We start from the raw sequence: 17114 nt of genomic DNA, 5'->3' as shown, positions 1-17114 counted from the left end.
AACCCTGTCAGCTCTGACCTTCAGATACATCCAGAATCCAACAATTTCTCCACATTTCTACTACTACCACCCTGGCCCAAGCTACCATAATTTCTTGCCCGGGTTATTGCAGTAACTTCATTGGTCTCCTTTGCCACCTTACAGTCCATTTGCTATGTGTCAAAAAGACTGGTCCTCCTAAAACTAAGTGAGATTATTTTACCCCTCCACTCAAAACCCTCCATTGCCTTCCCGTAGCACTTTGGGAAAAAGACGAGGTCCTTACAGTGACTTACAAGGCTCTGTTTAATCTGGCTTCCTTGCTGCATCTTTGATGTATCTTCTTCCCCTCTGCCCCTTACTTACTTCACCCCAGCCACAGGAGCCCTTTACTGTTCCTCAAATATGCCAGGCACTCTCCTCTCTCAGGAACTTTGTACTTGCTGTTTCTTCTGCCTGGTTTTCCTGACCCTCAGATATTTGAATGGCTGCCTTCTTCACCTCCTTCAGGTCCTTGCTCAAATGTCACCTTTACCATATGCCTTCCCTGGCATCCCTATTAAATATTACAATCATCTCTCTTCTCTCCCACCTTCATCCCAGCACTCCTTACTCCTCTTCCCTGCCTTATTCTTCTCCGTGGCACTTATCATTTTCTGACACCCAATATATTTTACTTATTTACCTGTTTTTCTAGCTCCTCCCACTAAAATGTAAGCTCCATAAAAGCAGGGACTTTGTTATGTTTCTTGATATATTACTAGAATCTATAACAATGCACAGTCGGCACTCAAATATTTATTGAGTGGATGAATTTGCTTGGGAGAAACACAGTTTAAAATGCTTAAATATTTATCTGTGTGCATATGTAAAAGTTAAATATTTTATTAACTTATTTATTTTAAATACTAAAACCAATATTTTTGATCCAGAGAATTAGAAAGAATGATTCAGAAACCTAAAAATAAGCAAATGGAGCTTTTACAATAGACATGAATAAATGAATCTGTTTGTATCTACATAATGCAAATAATACTTTGACAGGGGCCAGTAGATAGAGACATGGTTAACTGTTTCTTAACAACCAAACAGAACCATGCTGAATAAAATGTTTCAGCAATTTATTGCTTTATAGAGACTGACCTAGGCCTACCCACTAAGGTATGTAGAATGTTTACATTCAGAGGAGAAAGTCCCTTACAAAAAGTAAATCATGTACTATAGGGCTATTCCTTATAGGATATAGTAAAAGGCAACGGGAGTGAGGACTCAATGACCAGGTGAGGACCATCTTCACTAGACAACCATGCACTAGCAATCTCTGCTTGTATTTATTATAAAAGGAGATGTGATAAGAAGGCATGGGAGAGAAATGTATAAATAGCAGACATACAAAGGGTAGAGTTGTAAAGACCAAAGAGGATCTTCTATGAATCAAAAATAATGAAAGCAAACGAGTATAAAAGAGAGAGAGAGACAAAATCACATAAAATATCTGGGCTGGTTTTATCCAAAGGGTAAGGGCAAGTCTCAAAAGCTGGCCAATTTGAAACACAGCCTGGAGAGAAATGCAAGTGAGCAATCAGGCTTCCCAATAGAGGAACCTGGAATTCCACCACCTAAGTTTGGGCCAGAGGTCAGATATGATTTAACGTTGGCTCAAACTTCTCAAAAAAGCAAAAGTAGGGATTAAAGAAATCTGACTGGAGAAAAAACTGGAGAATAAAGATACAATAAAATAGCCATAATCCCAAAATTGAAGGCCTGGCTACTAGAAGAGACCAAAGGCATTGGCACAATCCATGGGTAGCCGTTTGATGCTTTCCACCCAAACCATACAGCTCAGCACCAGCCAAAAACCATAAATGTGAATTGTGTTTGTCATTTTAATTTTTCTAGTAGCCACATTTTTTTTAAAAAAAAGGTAAAAAGGAACAGGTGAAATTAATTTTAAAAATATATAATCAATATGAAAAATGTCTTGAGATATTTTACATTCTATTCTTTTTCATACTGAGTCTTTGAAATCCTTGACATATATTACATTTACAGCACATCCCAGTTTGGACAAGCCACATTTCAAGCACAAGAGCTGCATGTGGCTTGTGACTACTATCCTGGACGGGGCAGACAGAGAAAAGATATGAGGTCCATATGTACTTTACATTATACAGAAAGTTCACTTGTATAGCACACAGATTGTACCTTAAATGATTATCTTTAATAAAGTTCACACACTGAGATTCCTACAAGTACTAAACCACAGTGAGCCAAGTAGGAAAAGGATAACACTAGCGCAACAGTGGTTGTAAAAAAAAAAAGGTCAGCATCTTGGGATATAATCTTAGAGAAAGAAATATACATTTTTTTTCATCTAGGACACAGCAGTAAAAAAACGATGTGAACTCTATGTACTAGATGAGCTAGAGAGCCATACTGTACTCTCTGTAAGAAATGATGCTCATGATTTCATGGTGGATATTAATCCAGTACCAGAGTTAGTCCAACAGTAAAACAGAAATGAAGGAGGAGAAAGATAAACTTACTTAAATCTGTAGTTTTCTCGCTTATTATTCACAAATCCATCTGCCAAATCACGGGGTAAGATAATTTCCAAGCTAGGTGTTGATTTTTCATCTTCATTTATGGAATAAATCTGTAAATAGGAACACAAAAAATGAGTAAGGAATGGTAAAATTATGGCTTGCACTATGACCACAGCATTATGACATGAATGGTTATAGTAGAAAAAAATTGTACTTTTAGGATAAAAAGCCATAATGTACTATAACTTGGATAATTTTCCTCTTTGAACTATGTGTGGATGCAAACAAATATATGGAACTGAACAAGTGGCAAAACCTAAATCAATCCTTTATCAAAGCTCAAGTCATCTTTGAATGATGTAATATTCAAATTTGAGCATTTGAGTGTCTCTGTTGTTATTGCCCTTGTTGTTAAGAAAACAATTGCCCTGGATGCAGCATTGCTTTGAGATTGCATATCAGAAATAAACATTTACTGCATCCAACAAACATTTCTGAGCATTTCGTAAAAATGCTAGATGTAGAGATAAAAGGAATCAGATTGAGCCCTTTGAGAGAACTCACAAGAATGCTCTAATTCAAGTTATGTTCAAAGACCCCCAAGCTCCCATAAGACATAACGAGGCATTAGATGAAAGACATGTGGTTTCAAAAGACACATATAATAAATGTCTTTGATGTTGTTTTCAAGGTTCTTGTCCCAGCTCAGTCACTAATTAGCAAGTGACCTGGGGTAAATCACTTAACCTCTCTAAGCTTATATGGAAATGGAAGATCTTAACCAGCCTCCTTAAAACTGTAACATTCTCTGATTCTTTTCTTGGTTTATCTACTTCTCTATTTATTTGCCAGGGAAATCAAGAGTCTAGCCCATAAAAAGGTCATGTGAAATAAGGAAAAGTGTAAGACTTAGTGTTGAGATCAATTTACCAACTGTATGACCAGTTACCGCTTTCAGAATCTCATAAAATTACACATAAAATTAGGAAAAACAGAATTGCGTCTGTCACAAGATTGCTGTGGGGATCAAATGATGTAATGGAAATGGAAGCATTTTATAATGCACCATAAAAAATGTTAGTCATTAGATTTAGAGGTTTCTAAAAAAAGACTTCTTGTCTTTCACCAGGACTTTCTAATAGGCAATACGTCCTGTTTAAGACTCATCTAGATGCTTTATTATGGAAGAAAAAGTCATATTCTTAAGCAAGTAAAACCTTGTCCAAATCTCCAGAAAGTCTGAATAATTTTCCTAAGCAGATTTTTTATTGAAACCTCTCATTTAAAATATGAAGACTTCACATAGAAAAGTCATTCTGTAAAATAAAATTATTTGTAGTAAGTAATGGCATCAGGTTCATGGCTTTCTGACTCTGTTTCCTCAAGAGACATTTAAAAATTATATCCTGTAGTGGTACTACATTAAACAAAAAAGTTTAATGACTAGACAGGTGAGTAAAAGGGATGTGTGAAATATGAAACATACAGGAGTGAGGGGTGCTATTCATTAAAAACAAAAACAAAACCTATATTATTCAGTGCTCAGAAGGCAGAGGCAGCCCAAACCACTAGGAGACAGAAGGGAGCATGAACTGGGGGCAGGGGTTAGGGGGTGGGGTTAATGACCCTCTGCCACTTTGATTAAGCCATTCTTTGAGGCACTAAGAAAAGTCTCTTATAACCAGAAAATTTGTTTAGCATAACTTACTGGTTTTCTACCCTTAGCCATAAAAAGATTTATTATTTGAGATAGGATAGTTATTTTTTAAAATAGAAGATAAGCAGATCGAATGCAATGATGAATATGAACGTGGTTGATATGCACAAAGCATTATGCAAATAAAAGAATTCCCACTGTTTAAATTATCAGAGGTTGACTTTATATATTTTTCTTTATTAGTCTATAAATTAGTATAATTTAATTTATAGTGATTTAAGGAATAAGATTAATAAAGTAATGGAGCTATGAAGTAAAGAGAAAGAAAGAAAATACCTTTGACTCACTCTTGGCTTAATACTACAAACAGCATTGCTAATCAGAGAAAACGCCATGCAATCTTTAGAAGGTAAAAAGATATGGTATCAAAGCATGAGATTTCTAAGGAAAGCAGGGTGAATAATACAATATCTACTCACCCATGTTCTCTTCTTTGTGTGTGAGGCATAATATTGTATCTCAGTGAGAATCTGACATTATGAAAAATGCACTGATACATAAAAATATTCCCTGAAGGATCAAACAATCCACTCTGCAGACTCTTACCAAAAAAATGTGAAAGGAGGCACATTAAAATATACAAACACAGCATTTCAAGAAAAGGGAAAGTTCAGTATTAAATCCATGACTCTCCATCAATCAACTCGACCCCTCCTCTCACTTTGCTATATCTGAACACCTGCTTTTGACTCCTGAGACTGTGTAAACTCAGTTCAACATTTTTACCCAAGATTCTGTGGAAAAACTTGCAGATGATACACTTTCTTTTCAGATGCCCTTTTTAAAAACCTTGTGAGTACAACCCTTGTGTGTGTAAGAGGAGAGAAAACGGGAAGATTCCCATGGGTTCCTTTCTACGTCTTTAACAAGGCAAGCATTTTTGAAGTCTTCCCATCCTCCCTCTCCTAAATGTATTCCATGAATAGAAAGACTGATGATAATGATGATGAACACACTATTATTCTCCTTGTCTTAAATATATAAAGTACATTAGGCAAATGCTAAATTATGAGATGCTATGATATTGCACATATACATATACATGTAGATATGGGATAGAGACAAAATATTATTACTAATAACTCATTCCAGGAACTCACCAATATTACTCAAATTGCCCTTGCCTAAATCTTCACTTTGGGAGGCAAAAAGATTTTTCACAAGAGCAAATAACTCTGGAATTAAAACAAAAACAAAAACAAAAACAAAAAACCTTAATTAAGCTACAACTCGACCATTCACTAGCTGGGTGGCTTGGCATTACTTAAACTGAGACTCAATTTCCTCATCTGTAAAATGAGGAAAATGACACCAACCTTTTAGGGTTCTTGTGAAAATCAGAAATAAGGTAAAGCCTGTATCAAGTGGCAATTTCTCAAGATGTGGTAGGAACGATTATGCTCTCTTCCAGGAGAGAAAATAATGCTTTGACCCATTTAAGAGGCACACAAAGTAGCTCTGCTCAGTATCACTGAAATGTCATAAGCTTCTTTATACCCTTTTGAGCTTAGCACACTATAGGAAACACATAATAAATGCTCTGTTAATGTTTTCTGAATGAAGCCTTTCGTGCATTTTTTTTAGTCAGGGTGCATAAATGTCTAAACTGCAGTAAGTATATTTCAAGATTGATGTTTACGTTACAGAATGACAATGTGGTTAGTCAACAAATTCTGTGGGCAGAGCACGAAACATACGTATGCTTTGTGTATACCTATCTATATCTATATCATGTCAGACATGTATGAACATCTATCTCTTGCTTGCACGTTTTGCCCAACTGTGAAAACATAAGTTTGAGTATATCTGCGCGTGCAGAGCTGTGTGACCATTACCCACAAAGATGCAAATAAGTATCTGTGCTTGGTTGAGGCTCAGTCTCTGTGAGTGTGCACACAGACATAAATGCCCGTCTGTTTCAGGGTGAACGCGTGTGCCCAGGCACATACGGCTCTGTGCCTGAATGGGTTTGCGCCCGAAGGGCTGTACTAGGTATGAAAGTCCTGGGTGCATTTCCGTGTCCTCTGTCTCTCCCTGTCTCTGACAACAGTGCGCTAGTGTCTGCACGGCTGATGGGGCGTCTCGGTCAGCGTCTGCTGGATTCCAGGCAGTTCCGGCGCCGGATGCTGAGTCCCTCAGCCCGGCCCAGGCCCTCGCGTGCCGCCCTCCCCGCTGCCCCGAAGGGCCCGCCGCGACCGCGCCTTGGCTGCTCCGGCCCGTACCCCTTGTTGCTGCTTCCGGACACTGGGCTTCACTCTAGCGAAAATCTGGATCGTCTGCTTCACCATCTTCTCCTCGGTTCTGCACTCACCCGGACCTCTCTGAAGCCCTGGCTCGCAAAACTTCTGGTCCCACCACTTCAAACTACCCGCAGCCTTAGCAACAGTAACTAGGGACGCTACCCAAGGAGCACCGCGACAACCAGGACCCCGCCTCCTCTCCCTAATTGGCCGTGGCCTGAGGAGCGGCCCGAAGGTAGAGTCCGAGGGGAGGGGCGGGCGGGGAGTACTGCGCATGTGCCGCGGCAAGGCTTTCGGCTTCTGATCCGGCCGGGGTGGGGGGAGAACTGGCCTGGAGGCCGGTTAATGGGTCCACAACTCTCAGGCCTTTTCCCTTTCTTTAATCCATCCTTACTCTGTGCCATCGCCTCTTTTTAGCACCTAAGTCGTTTTATCTTTTATTATTCATTTATTAAAGAAACAGCACTTGATATATGTATCACAAGCAATTTGTTGACTGGGGATCCCGCTTGTAGATCACTGTCTAATAAAAGAAACAGATTTTTAATAAGAAGTTACAACTGAGGAATAAGGGTTATGCTGTGATCAGAGTTAAGCATGAGGTTCTGTGGAAGGACAGAGTTCCTTCCTAGTTCCGGGGACAGTTTGTACGAGATAAAGACTGGAAGGAGCCCAGTTGCAGAAACAGTCATGTCAAGAAGAGTGGGCTCTTATAGGAAGCACCTAATAAACGCTCTGTTAATGTTTTCTGAATAAAGACTTTCATGCATTTTTTTGAGTCAGGGTGCATAAATGTCTAAACTGCAATAAGTTTATTTCAAGATTGATGTTTACGTTGCAGAATGACAATGTGGTTAGTCAACAAATTCTGTGGGCAGAGCACGAAACATATGTATGCTTTGTGTATACCTATCTATAGCATGTCAGACATGTACGAACATCTATCTCTTGCTTGCACGTTTTGCCCAACTGTGAAAACACATGAAATCGTTAAACTATAAACTATAGTTTAGTTTTATAGTTTATAGTTTATAAAACTATAAAACACATGAAATCGTTAAACTATAAAACCATTAAAATCATTAAAATGAGATATCACTACATACATATCAGAATAGCTTAAATTAAAAATACTGACAACACCAAATGCTGGCAAGGATGCAAAGACATTGGATCACTCCTACATTACTGGCGGGAATGTATAATGTCTAATGATACAGCCACTCTGGAAAAAAGTTTGGCAGTTTCCTACAAAACTAAACATGTAACTGCTATAAGACCCAGCAATTGCACTCCTGAGCATTTATCTCAGAGAAATGAAAACTTTGTTCATACATATTCACAGCAGCTTTATTTGTAATAGTCTCACACTGGAAACAACCTAGATGTCCTTTAACTAGTGAATGGTTAAGTAAACTGTGAAATACTACTAAGCAATCAGAATGAACAAGCTTTGATACATGTGAAACTTGAATAAATTTTCAGAGAATTCAGTGAAAGAAGCCAAACTCAAAGGCTACATTCTGTATGACTCCATTTATATGACATTCTTGAAATGAAAAAAATTATAGCAATGGAGAACAGATTCGTGATTGTCAGGGATTAGGAAGGAGGGGAGGGGTGAGGTGACTGGCTATAAAAGTGATTCTTGTGATAGACAGTTCTGTATCTTCGTTGTGGTGGTGTCATGTAAATCTATACATGTGATAAGATTGCATAGAATGAAACACACATTCATACATGAGTTCATATAAAACTGGTGAAATCAGTAGATTGTATCACTGCCACTTTCCTGGTTGTGATATTGTACTGTAGTTATGCAAGATGTTACCCTTGGGGGAAAATGGGGAAAGTGTGTGCAGAATCTCTCTGTATTATTTCTTACAACTGAATATGAATCAACAATTATCTCAAAATAAAAATTTCAGAAAGAAGACTTAATAAAATGCAAACGGAAACCACAGACTGGGAGAAAATTTTTGCAGAATAATTTCTGATAAAGGAATTGAATCCAGGCTATATAAAAACTCTCAAAACTCAGTAATAGGAGAACAATCCAATTTTAAAAAGAAAGGCCAAAGATTGAATAAACACTTCACTAAAGATATAGAGATAGCAAAGAAGTATAAGAAAAGATGCTCAGCACCATCAGTCATTAACAAAATGAAAATTAAAACCACAATGAGATACCTCTTGGAATGGCTAAAAATTAAAAACAACAAAACCCTTGACAATACCAAGTGATAGCAAGGATGCAGACACTCTGGAATTCTCAAACATTGCTGGTAAGAATGCAAAATGGACTAACCACTTTGGAAAAAAATTTGGTAGTTTCTTATAAAGTTACACATATACTTACCATATAACCCAGCAAACCGACTCCTAGATTTTAACCGAAGTGAAGTGAAAACTGATGCTCACACAGAAACCTGAACATGAATGTTTATAGTCATTTTATTCACAATTGTCAAAAACTGAAAACAAAGTAAATATTCTTCAATTGGTGATTGGATAAACAAAATGTGGAGCAAGCACACAATAACAAGGAATGAATACTGATACATGCAACAACATGGTTGAAACTCAAGCTCATCATGCTGAGTGAAAAAAGCCAGACTCAAAGTTTACATACTTCATAATTCCATTTACACATTCTAGAAAGAACAAAACTATAGGGATAGAAAACAGATCGGTAGTTGCCGGAGGTTGGGGATTGGGGGAGGGGGGAGGACTGTCTACATTTGGGCATGGGAGAGTTTTTTGGGGTGACGGAACTATTTCATATTTTGTGGTTCTGTTTATATAATACACATTTGTCAAAACTCATAGCGCTATCTATACACTTAGAAGTGTGAATTACAGTATATGTAAATTATATACCATAATAAAAGTGAAACGAAAGGAAAGAAAAAAAGAGGATGACATGTAAACAAGTGCAGCACTAGTAGAGAAGGAGAAAAGAACCAGGTGTTTTTCAGACAGAAGGGTTTTTTCACCAACTGGTTCTGGGTGGTAAAGAAAAGATGATTCAAGATTGGGCAATTGGATGGATGTTGAAGGCATTCACCTGGACAGGAAAAACAGATTGGGGTGGGGAGGAGGGGATCAGGAGGAGTTGGGATATGTTGGGTCTCAAGTGCCTGTAGGACTTCAGCAGGTAGTTGGAGATATAGGTTTAAAGTGTAGGAGGAAGCTGTGGATAAAAATCTAGATTTGATAGTCAACTGGGAGTTTTTTCCAGAAAGCGACAGCGCCATTCAAGAAGGCTGCTGCTGAAATCCTAACAATGTTGGTGGGAGGTGGAAGAGGGACTGCAAAGGAGGCTGAAAGGGGCAACCGGAGAGGTCTGAGGGAGAGAAGAGACTGCTGTGTTTTCAAAGCCAAGGAGGATGTTTTGAGAATAAGAAAGTGTTCGACAGTGTTGGAAATATAGAGGAAGCATGTCCCGGCCCGCGGGAGGATCAACGGAGGCTCTGATACCTGTGAGGGAAGAATGGTATGGGACAAGAGACATGAAGAATGACAGCAAGACAGGTTTCTGATCAAGCTGCAAAATTTTATTGAAGAGGCAGGGTATATATGCTCTAAGGTAGAGGGAGTGGCTACTAAGAACGGGTGGCCGTCTAGGATTGGTGATTGCTGTTGCTAGGGTGAGAGGCAGATGTAAGGTTAGCTTTTGGCGCGAACTAGCTACTGCTTAGGCGGGAACTACTGTTACTTCCTTGAAGAAGGCTAATTATAGCTTAGGCTGTTCTTGCATCAGCCCTGGCAGCCATGTTGCATGTTACCGGTATTGCTGAAGGTGAATATTATATATGCTACCATAATTGTCCCCAACATCTCCTCCCTTTGTTTTTCAAAAGGATGGAGGAAGAATGCTGATTGAGCATTCCTTTGGCATTAACCTGCTGGGGGAAATAGAGGCCTCATTCCCCAAGTTGTTTGTGGCTCTGTTTTTCTGGGGAGGGGGATTTGTGCAGAGCAAACCCCTATGCAAATGAGGCATACTTCTCAAGGAGCTCAAAAACGGCCTTTGATTGTTTTGGCCCTCCTTTGCAGTGCTTTGCCTTGCACCCAGCAGTACCAATCATAGCATAAGCTAGAAGCATACTTTTGAGTTATATGCTGCTCCCGTAGGAGGGGGTTTCTTACCCGTCAGGGTGGGTAGCACTCAAGCAGTCTGGATTTACACCTTGGTCAGCGAGGTGGAGCCGGTGATAATGCACTTGAATGGGCTTGCCTAGGGCAGAATCAACTTGATCCTTAACTAGCTGTATTATTCTTCTTATGGCCCAAGGAGCAAAAGATATTATAAGGATTAGGGTTATCAAGGGGCCTAATATAGGGAGGATGTAAGGGAGGATTGCGCTGAATCCCCAGGAGGAGCTTGCTTGGGCTTCCTGCTCGCGCTTGCGGTCTGCAATTCCTTCTCTAAGCTTGGTCATGGAATCTCTAACTATTCCGGAATAATCAGTGTAAAAGCAACATTCCTCGCCTAATGCAGCACAAAGCCCTCCTTGTTTAAGGAGAAGTAGATCTAAGCCTCTCCTGTTTTGGAGAACAACCTCTGATAAAGATGTAAGGGATTTCTCAAGATGGGTGATGGAGGTTTCAATGCGGGCCAAATCTTCGTCTATTGCAGCTCTGAGGTTAGAGAGGCCCTGTTGTTGGAGGGTGAGCGAGGCGATTCCGGTGCCTAGGCCAGCAAAACCTAGAAGAGAAGCAATGGTAACAGCAGTAATAATTTCTCGTTTTTTTCTGTGCGCAGTTGGGAGCCGTGCATCCCGATAGTGATAGAGGTCCTCTTTAGGACGGAAAAGGATATGGGGCAACACAGTCACCAAGACGCACATTTCCTTTGTTTCAGTGAGGGCTCTTGCTGAGACGCAAGGAGTAAGCCCCGTGGAAGAGCACAGCCATTTTGCCCCTGTTGGGGGAATATAGAATTTACCTTGCGATGGAAAGGACGACTGTGCACAGACCTTTTTTAAGGAGGGGGAAACGTTACCAATACAATGCCCAGAGTGGATAACGGATTGCATGGTGAGGCCAATTTTTGTTGTATTCCAAGGACATTGGGGAGGATTGTATTCGTTAGAAATATTAAATGAGGTATTAAGGGCTACAGCGTCATAAAAAGGGGGGTTGACGGAGAAACATAGCCAACAACTGTGAGTAAGGTTAGGCTGGGAGGAGTTTAGGGAGAGAAAGGTGGCTTGGAGCACTGACCAGAGTGAGTTATAGATTGGGTTAAGCCCTATGGAAGAGCTTGAGGGTGATAATGTTGGGTTGGTAGTAGAGGAAGAATCAGTGGAGATGGTAGTAGAGGAATAATTGGCAGGTTTGCGAGGAGGGGTAGTTGGGGGTGGGGGAGCGAGCACTACATTTGGCCCAATGGCGAATGGTTTTTGCTGTACTGCTTCTTTTTTTATTACGATAAGACTCCCTGGGTTGGTCCCTTTCAAATAAATTCTAAAGCCCCAGGTTCGACCGATTAACCAGGAAGGGTCAGTGGGGAGTTGCACGGTGAGATTAAGCTATAAGCAGTTACCTGTAGGTGCAATGTGGTGGTGACCTCCATATATGCCCCAGGTAATGGGTTCATCAGGTGATTTGCAGTTCCAGGGGGCCCAGCGTAGGGTAAGATAGTGATCAACTCTAGGTGGCTTCCAAGCAGTAGCTAGTGTCTCGCAGCCCCAGTAGATACAATAATATTGATTGGGGGCGTTGCAATACTGTTTTCCGGGGTTGGAGGCTGGGCACATATAATATTGAGCTTGATTCCAACCAGTGGGTCATACGGAAGGGGTGGGAAATAGATCAGAGGTGTTGACGAGAAAAGAAGGTCGCCCTGCGGTGACATGGGTTTGCACAATTTGGGAATCTTCCCACCGCGCTAGGGTCCATTTCCAAGGCTGGTGGGCATTGCCTTTGGGATCGAAAATGCCATGCGATACACAAGGTAGGAGGAGGTAAAAAGTGGCGATTTTGAATGGCAGTAAGCTTAACATGATTGTATTGATAAAGGCTTATTAAGCCCTTTAGTTAAGGGAAGGAGGCTAGCAGGGTAATGTACCCCACAATGCACAGGTATGTTATAGCAAGTAAGGTTCTTTCAAATGGATTCCAATTCTTTGGGGCAACAGTAGCTAATCCGGCCGCAAACAGCAAGGCCAGAGAGCCAATCAGTAAGAGCCAATAGTTCATGTGGCCTTAGCGATGGGGCAAACCTGTAAGTTGGACTTCTCTTGGTTGCCGGCTGCACGTAGGTTGGGCGTGTTCTGGGCAGGCTATAGCAAAGTTGGCGACGTGCTGGAAGAGAGAAAGAAAAAAATTTTTTCTCAGGGAGGGGTTTGTTCCCTGGAAAGGTTATTGTTAAAGGGAAGGGGGGATTTTGGGGCTTGTTCTGACAGTGGAGGATTAACATGTCTAATTAGTCTTTCTGGAAGCCAGCGAGGACCCTCTTTTTGTTGGTCATATATGCAAGCAGAGCCTCGTCCCCAGATGATAACGGGGTCGGGCCCATTCCAGTTTGATGTTAAGGGGTCGCGCCACATAACGGTGGCTTGCTGCGTTTGTGTTTTGGGATGCCAGTGTCTATCAGCTGCAGAGTTTCCTTCATCATCCAGAGTTAGGAAGTTAAGAACAAAAAGAGCATGATGTAAAAGATCTCGGGGGCGTTGTTTTGTAAGATTGAGAGTGCTATCAGCTAGACGGCACAGGGCATTTTTTAGGGTGCGGTGTGCCCGTTCTACCATTCCCTGTCCCTGGGGGTTATAAGGTATTCCCATAATGTGCTTAATTTGCAATTGCTGACAGAATGTTTGAAAGTTTTTTCCAGTATACCCAGGTCCATTATCTGTTTTAATGGTTTTAGGCTGCCCTAAAACGGTGAAGCAATGTAGCAGGTGAGAGATAACATGCTTTGAAGCTTCCCCTGATTGTAAACTAGCTAGTATGAATCCACTGTATGTATCAACACAAACATGAATATATTTGAGTTGCCCAAAACTGGCAAAGTGGGTGACATCCATTTGCCAGATTTCACTTGGGATGAGTCCTTTTGGATTGACTCCCAAGTGAGGGACTGGCAATTGGGTTACACAATTTTTGCAGATTTTAACAATTTCCCTTGCTTGTTCTCTTGTAATATTGAATTTTAGGCGGAGAGTGTTTGCATTTAGGTGGTGTTGAGCATGGGCTTGGGAAGCTAAGGTTAGAGAATCGCAGAGATTGGGGCATATTAACTGAGTGGCAGCGTCTGCTAGCGCATTGCCTTCTGCAAGAGGACCCGGTAGATTTTGGTGGGCACGGAGGTGCCCCATGAAGAAGGGGTGCTGTTGTTTGAGAATTAGTTTTTGTAGCTGTGAGAATAAGGGGACTGCATTGGAGGAAGGTTTGATAAATGGAGTTGTTTCTAATAGTGGTATAGACTGGGCTATGTATGCGCTATCAGTGTATAAATTAAAAGGTTGGTTTTGAAGGTGGGAAAAAACCTGCAGGACTGCATAGAGCTCGACAAGTTGAGCTGAAGTATAGGGAGAGCGCACGGAAAATGCTTGACCCTGGATGACATATGCTGCGGTCCCATTTGCTGAACCATCAGTAAAGACTAAGGTAGCAGAGTCTATGGGTTTTGCTTTAGTGACCTTTGGGAAGGTGAATTGATGGATTTTGGCGAACTGAATTAATGGATCGCCGGGGTAATGGTTATCAATATTGCCTGGAAACGAAGAGCATGCGATAGCCCACTCGTCGTCGATTTGGGAGAGCCAATGGATTTGATCTTGAGTGTACAGGACGATAAGGGAATCGGGGTCTTTTCCAAACAATTGGCGACTAGTTTGTCGGCCTTTAATTATGAGGGCAGCTATAAGAGAAATGTATGGCGAGAGCACTTTTGATGGAGTAGCGGGGAGGTGAACCCAGAGCAATGGGTGGCCTCGCCCATTTGGCTGTTTTAAATTGGATTGCCAGAAAACTCCCGTAGGTGTGTGAGTTGTAGCAAGAATTATAAAGATTAAAGGTTGGTGGTAATTTATTTGATAGCAAGTTTGACTTTGGATAGCCTGATTTATGATGGTAAGCGCTTGCATTGCCTCTGGAGTTATGCTTCAGGGAGAGGAGGGGTTTGCGTCTCCCTTTAAGATATTATTGAGAGGCAGAAGAGTTTCAGTGGGCAGTTTTAGGTAGGGGCGAAGCCATTGAATGTCCCCTAAAAGTTTTTGGAAGTCATTTAGCGTTAATAGATGGGAGGTTCGCAGTTGAATGCGGGGTGTTAAAACTTGCTGGTGCCAAAGCTCGAACCCCAGATAGGAAAAGGGGTCCGAAGTTTGCACCTTGTCAGGAGCTATTTGAAGACCTCTTGCTGTTAAATTTTTTAAAAGGTCTTGAAAACAAGAGTGTAAGTTGGACATGTTTGGACCTGCTAATAGGATATCATCCATGTAATGAAGGATGTAGATTCGTGGCCATAGGTGCCTGATGGGGTTAACAGCGTCTGCAACAAACTTTTGGTATAAAGTTGGACTATTGGCCATACCTTGTGGCAGGACCTTCCATTGAAATCGGGGCATAGGGCCTTGAAAGTTGATTTGAGGAACACTAAAGGCGAAATGTTGCCTGTCTTCTGGGTGAAGCGGTAGGGAGAAAAAACAATCCTTTAAATCTATAACTATTTTGTGGAAACCGATAGGGATAGCAACTGGCGAAGGGAGACCAGGTTGTAGCGCCCCCATGGGCACCATTGCTTTGTTTACAGCTCGTAAATCCTGCAACAATCTCCACTTGCCTGACCTTTTTCTTATTACAAAAATGGGAGTGTTCCAAGGGGACTGAGTAGGTTCAAATATGTCCAGCATTAAGCTGTTCCTGTACTAACTTTATAGCCGCTAGGGTTTTTTCCTGAGTTAGGGGCCATTGATCAACCCACACTGGTTCTACGGATTTCCAAGAGATTTTCTCAGCATGGGGTTCAGGGATGTCAATGGCCGTCAGGCTAAATTTTGGGAGAGCCCGAGTCCTGTTCTAGCTGTATTAGGTGTTATAGAGATGGGCTGTTTTATTCCTTGATTAGCTTTTCCAAGGCCTTTGCCAGGGAGAAAGTTCATTTTGAGCATTTGAGCAGTAACTGTATCACTAGGGCTGCACATAAAAACTTTCATTTGAGTTAGGATATCTCTACCCCAGAGATTAACGGGGAGATGGGGGATAATATAAGGTATAACTGTACCAGCGTTCCCTTCCTCATCCTCCCATTTTAGGGCTTGTGAACTTTGTAGAGGATTTGTGGCTTCGCCTATTCCTTGTAAGTGGGTGGCAGTGGCCGTGAGGGGCCAGGATTTTGGCCAGTGGTTTGAGGATATAACTGTGGAATCGGCTCCTGTGTCTAAGATTCCTTCAAATAGCTTGCCATTAAGTTTTAGTTTTAAGGTGGGCTGATTATGGGATATTGGTTGTGCCCAAAAAATGTCGGAGGATCCAGGGCCCTCTGTGGGGCGCTGGAGTTTTTTGAAGTTTGAGTTGACATGCTGAATGGGGAGTATTATAAGTTGTGCTATTCGAGTGCCAGAGGGAATAGGGATAATATTGTTTGAGGTGGCTGCGATTATTTGTATTTCACCTTTAAAGTCATTATCTAGTACACCTGGGATGACTTGGACTCCGCGCAGGGTGACACTAGCTCTCCCTAGAATGAGGCCAAAGGTATTTGGGGGTAAAGGTCCATAGACTCCTGTAGGTATGAGGAGAGGACTGTTTTCTGCGGTTAGTATTGATTCGGAGGTGGTACAGAGGTCCATCCCTGCGCTTCCTGCTGTTGCTCTCCATAAGTCTGCGACATGGCAGCATGGTTTATGGTGGGGAGAGCTGGTATTGTGACTGAGGATGGTCAAACGAACCGTACTGCCCCTGGGTTCATTCTGGTTGGGGCCTGGGGCCGGCCCCATTGTGAGTTTCCCTGGGGCTTAGGCGTAAGGGGTTGGCCATTAATGTCTGCGCGAGAGTGGCACTCAGATGCCCAATGGAACCCTCTTTTACAGCGGGGACAAATAGAGGGTGGCAATGGGGGTTTTTTAGAGATGGGTGAAGAGGAACTGGTTCTTGGCACGGGGCAATTTTTTGAGAAATGGCCAGGTTGCTTACAGTTATAGCATGTTGGAGGCTTAGTTTGTGCTGCAAAATTTTGGAGGGCGGCGCCAATGGCTATTCCAAGAGTTTGAGTGGGCCCGATGCCAGAACAGAGTTTTATGTAATTATTAAGATTGGTATTGCGAAAGGGGCGGATTGCTGCTTGGCAGGCAGCGTTGGCATTTTCATAGGCCAGGTGTTTAATGAAATCACTCTCGCTTTCGCTGGCCCCAAATAGACGCTCAGCCATGTTTTGCAGGCGGCTGAGGAAATCGGTATATGGTTCATCGGGGTCCCTGTCTTAATTTGGCGAGAGAGGCAGTGGCAGCACCCTTTTGTGGAAGTTTCTTCCATACTCTAAGCGCGGCCGTTTGTATTTGTGCTAGGAGGCCTGGGGGGAATTGAGCTTGCTTGTCATTTTGATGGTAGGGGCTTTGACCTAAAAATTTGTTTAATGTCCATTTTTTAGAGGTGGCTTTACGGGCATTACGGGTGGCATACTTT

The 17114-nt window shown here is 41.7% G+C and overlaps 1 protein-coding gene across 3 annotated transcripts in view; it reads right to left on the bottom strand.

Moving 5' to 3' along the window:
* The window catches only part of KIF6 (kinesin family member 6), a 448516-nt gene extending 441906 nt beyond the window's left edge, over window positions 1–6610 (bottom strand). For all 3 annotated transcript variants that reach the window (XM_037842874.1, XM_037842876.1, XM_037842877.1), the window contains exons 1-2: window positions 6465–6610; window positions 2526–2635 (exon numbers count right to left, since the gene is read on the bottom strand). In XM_037842874.1, coding sequence (XP_037698802.1) covers window positions 2526–2635; window positions 6465–6530 — 176 coding nt within the window. In that variant the 5' untranslated portion in view covers window positions 6531–6610. The remainder of the gene's footprint in view (window positions 1–2525; window positions 2636–6464) is intronic.
* Between the last annotated feature and the right edge of the window lie 10504 nt (window positions 6611–17114).

Source organism: Choloepus didactylus, chromosome 7, assembly GCF_015220235.1.
Source record: "Choloepus didactylus isolate mChoDid1 chromosome 7, mChoDid1.pri, whole genome shotgun sequence".
Lineage (NCBI taxonomy): Eukaryota > Metazoa > Chordata > Mammalia > Pilosa > Megalonychidae > Choloepus > Choloepus didactylus.
This window is presented reverse-complemented; position numbering and strand designations above follow the sequence as displayed.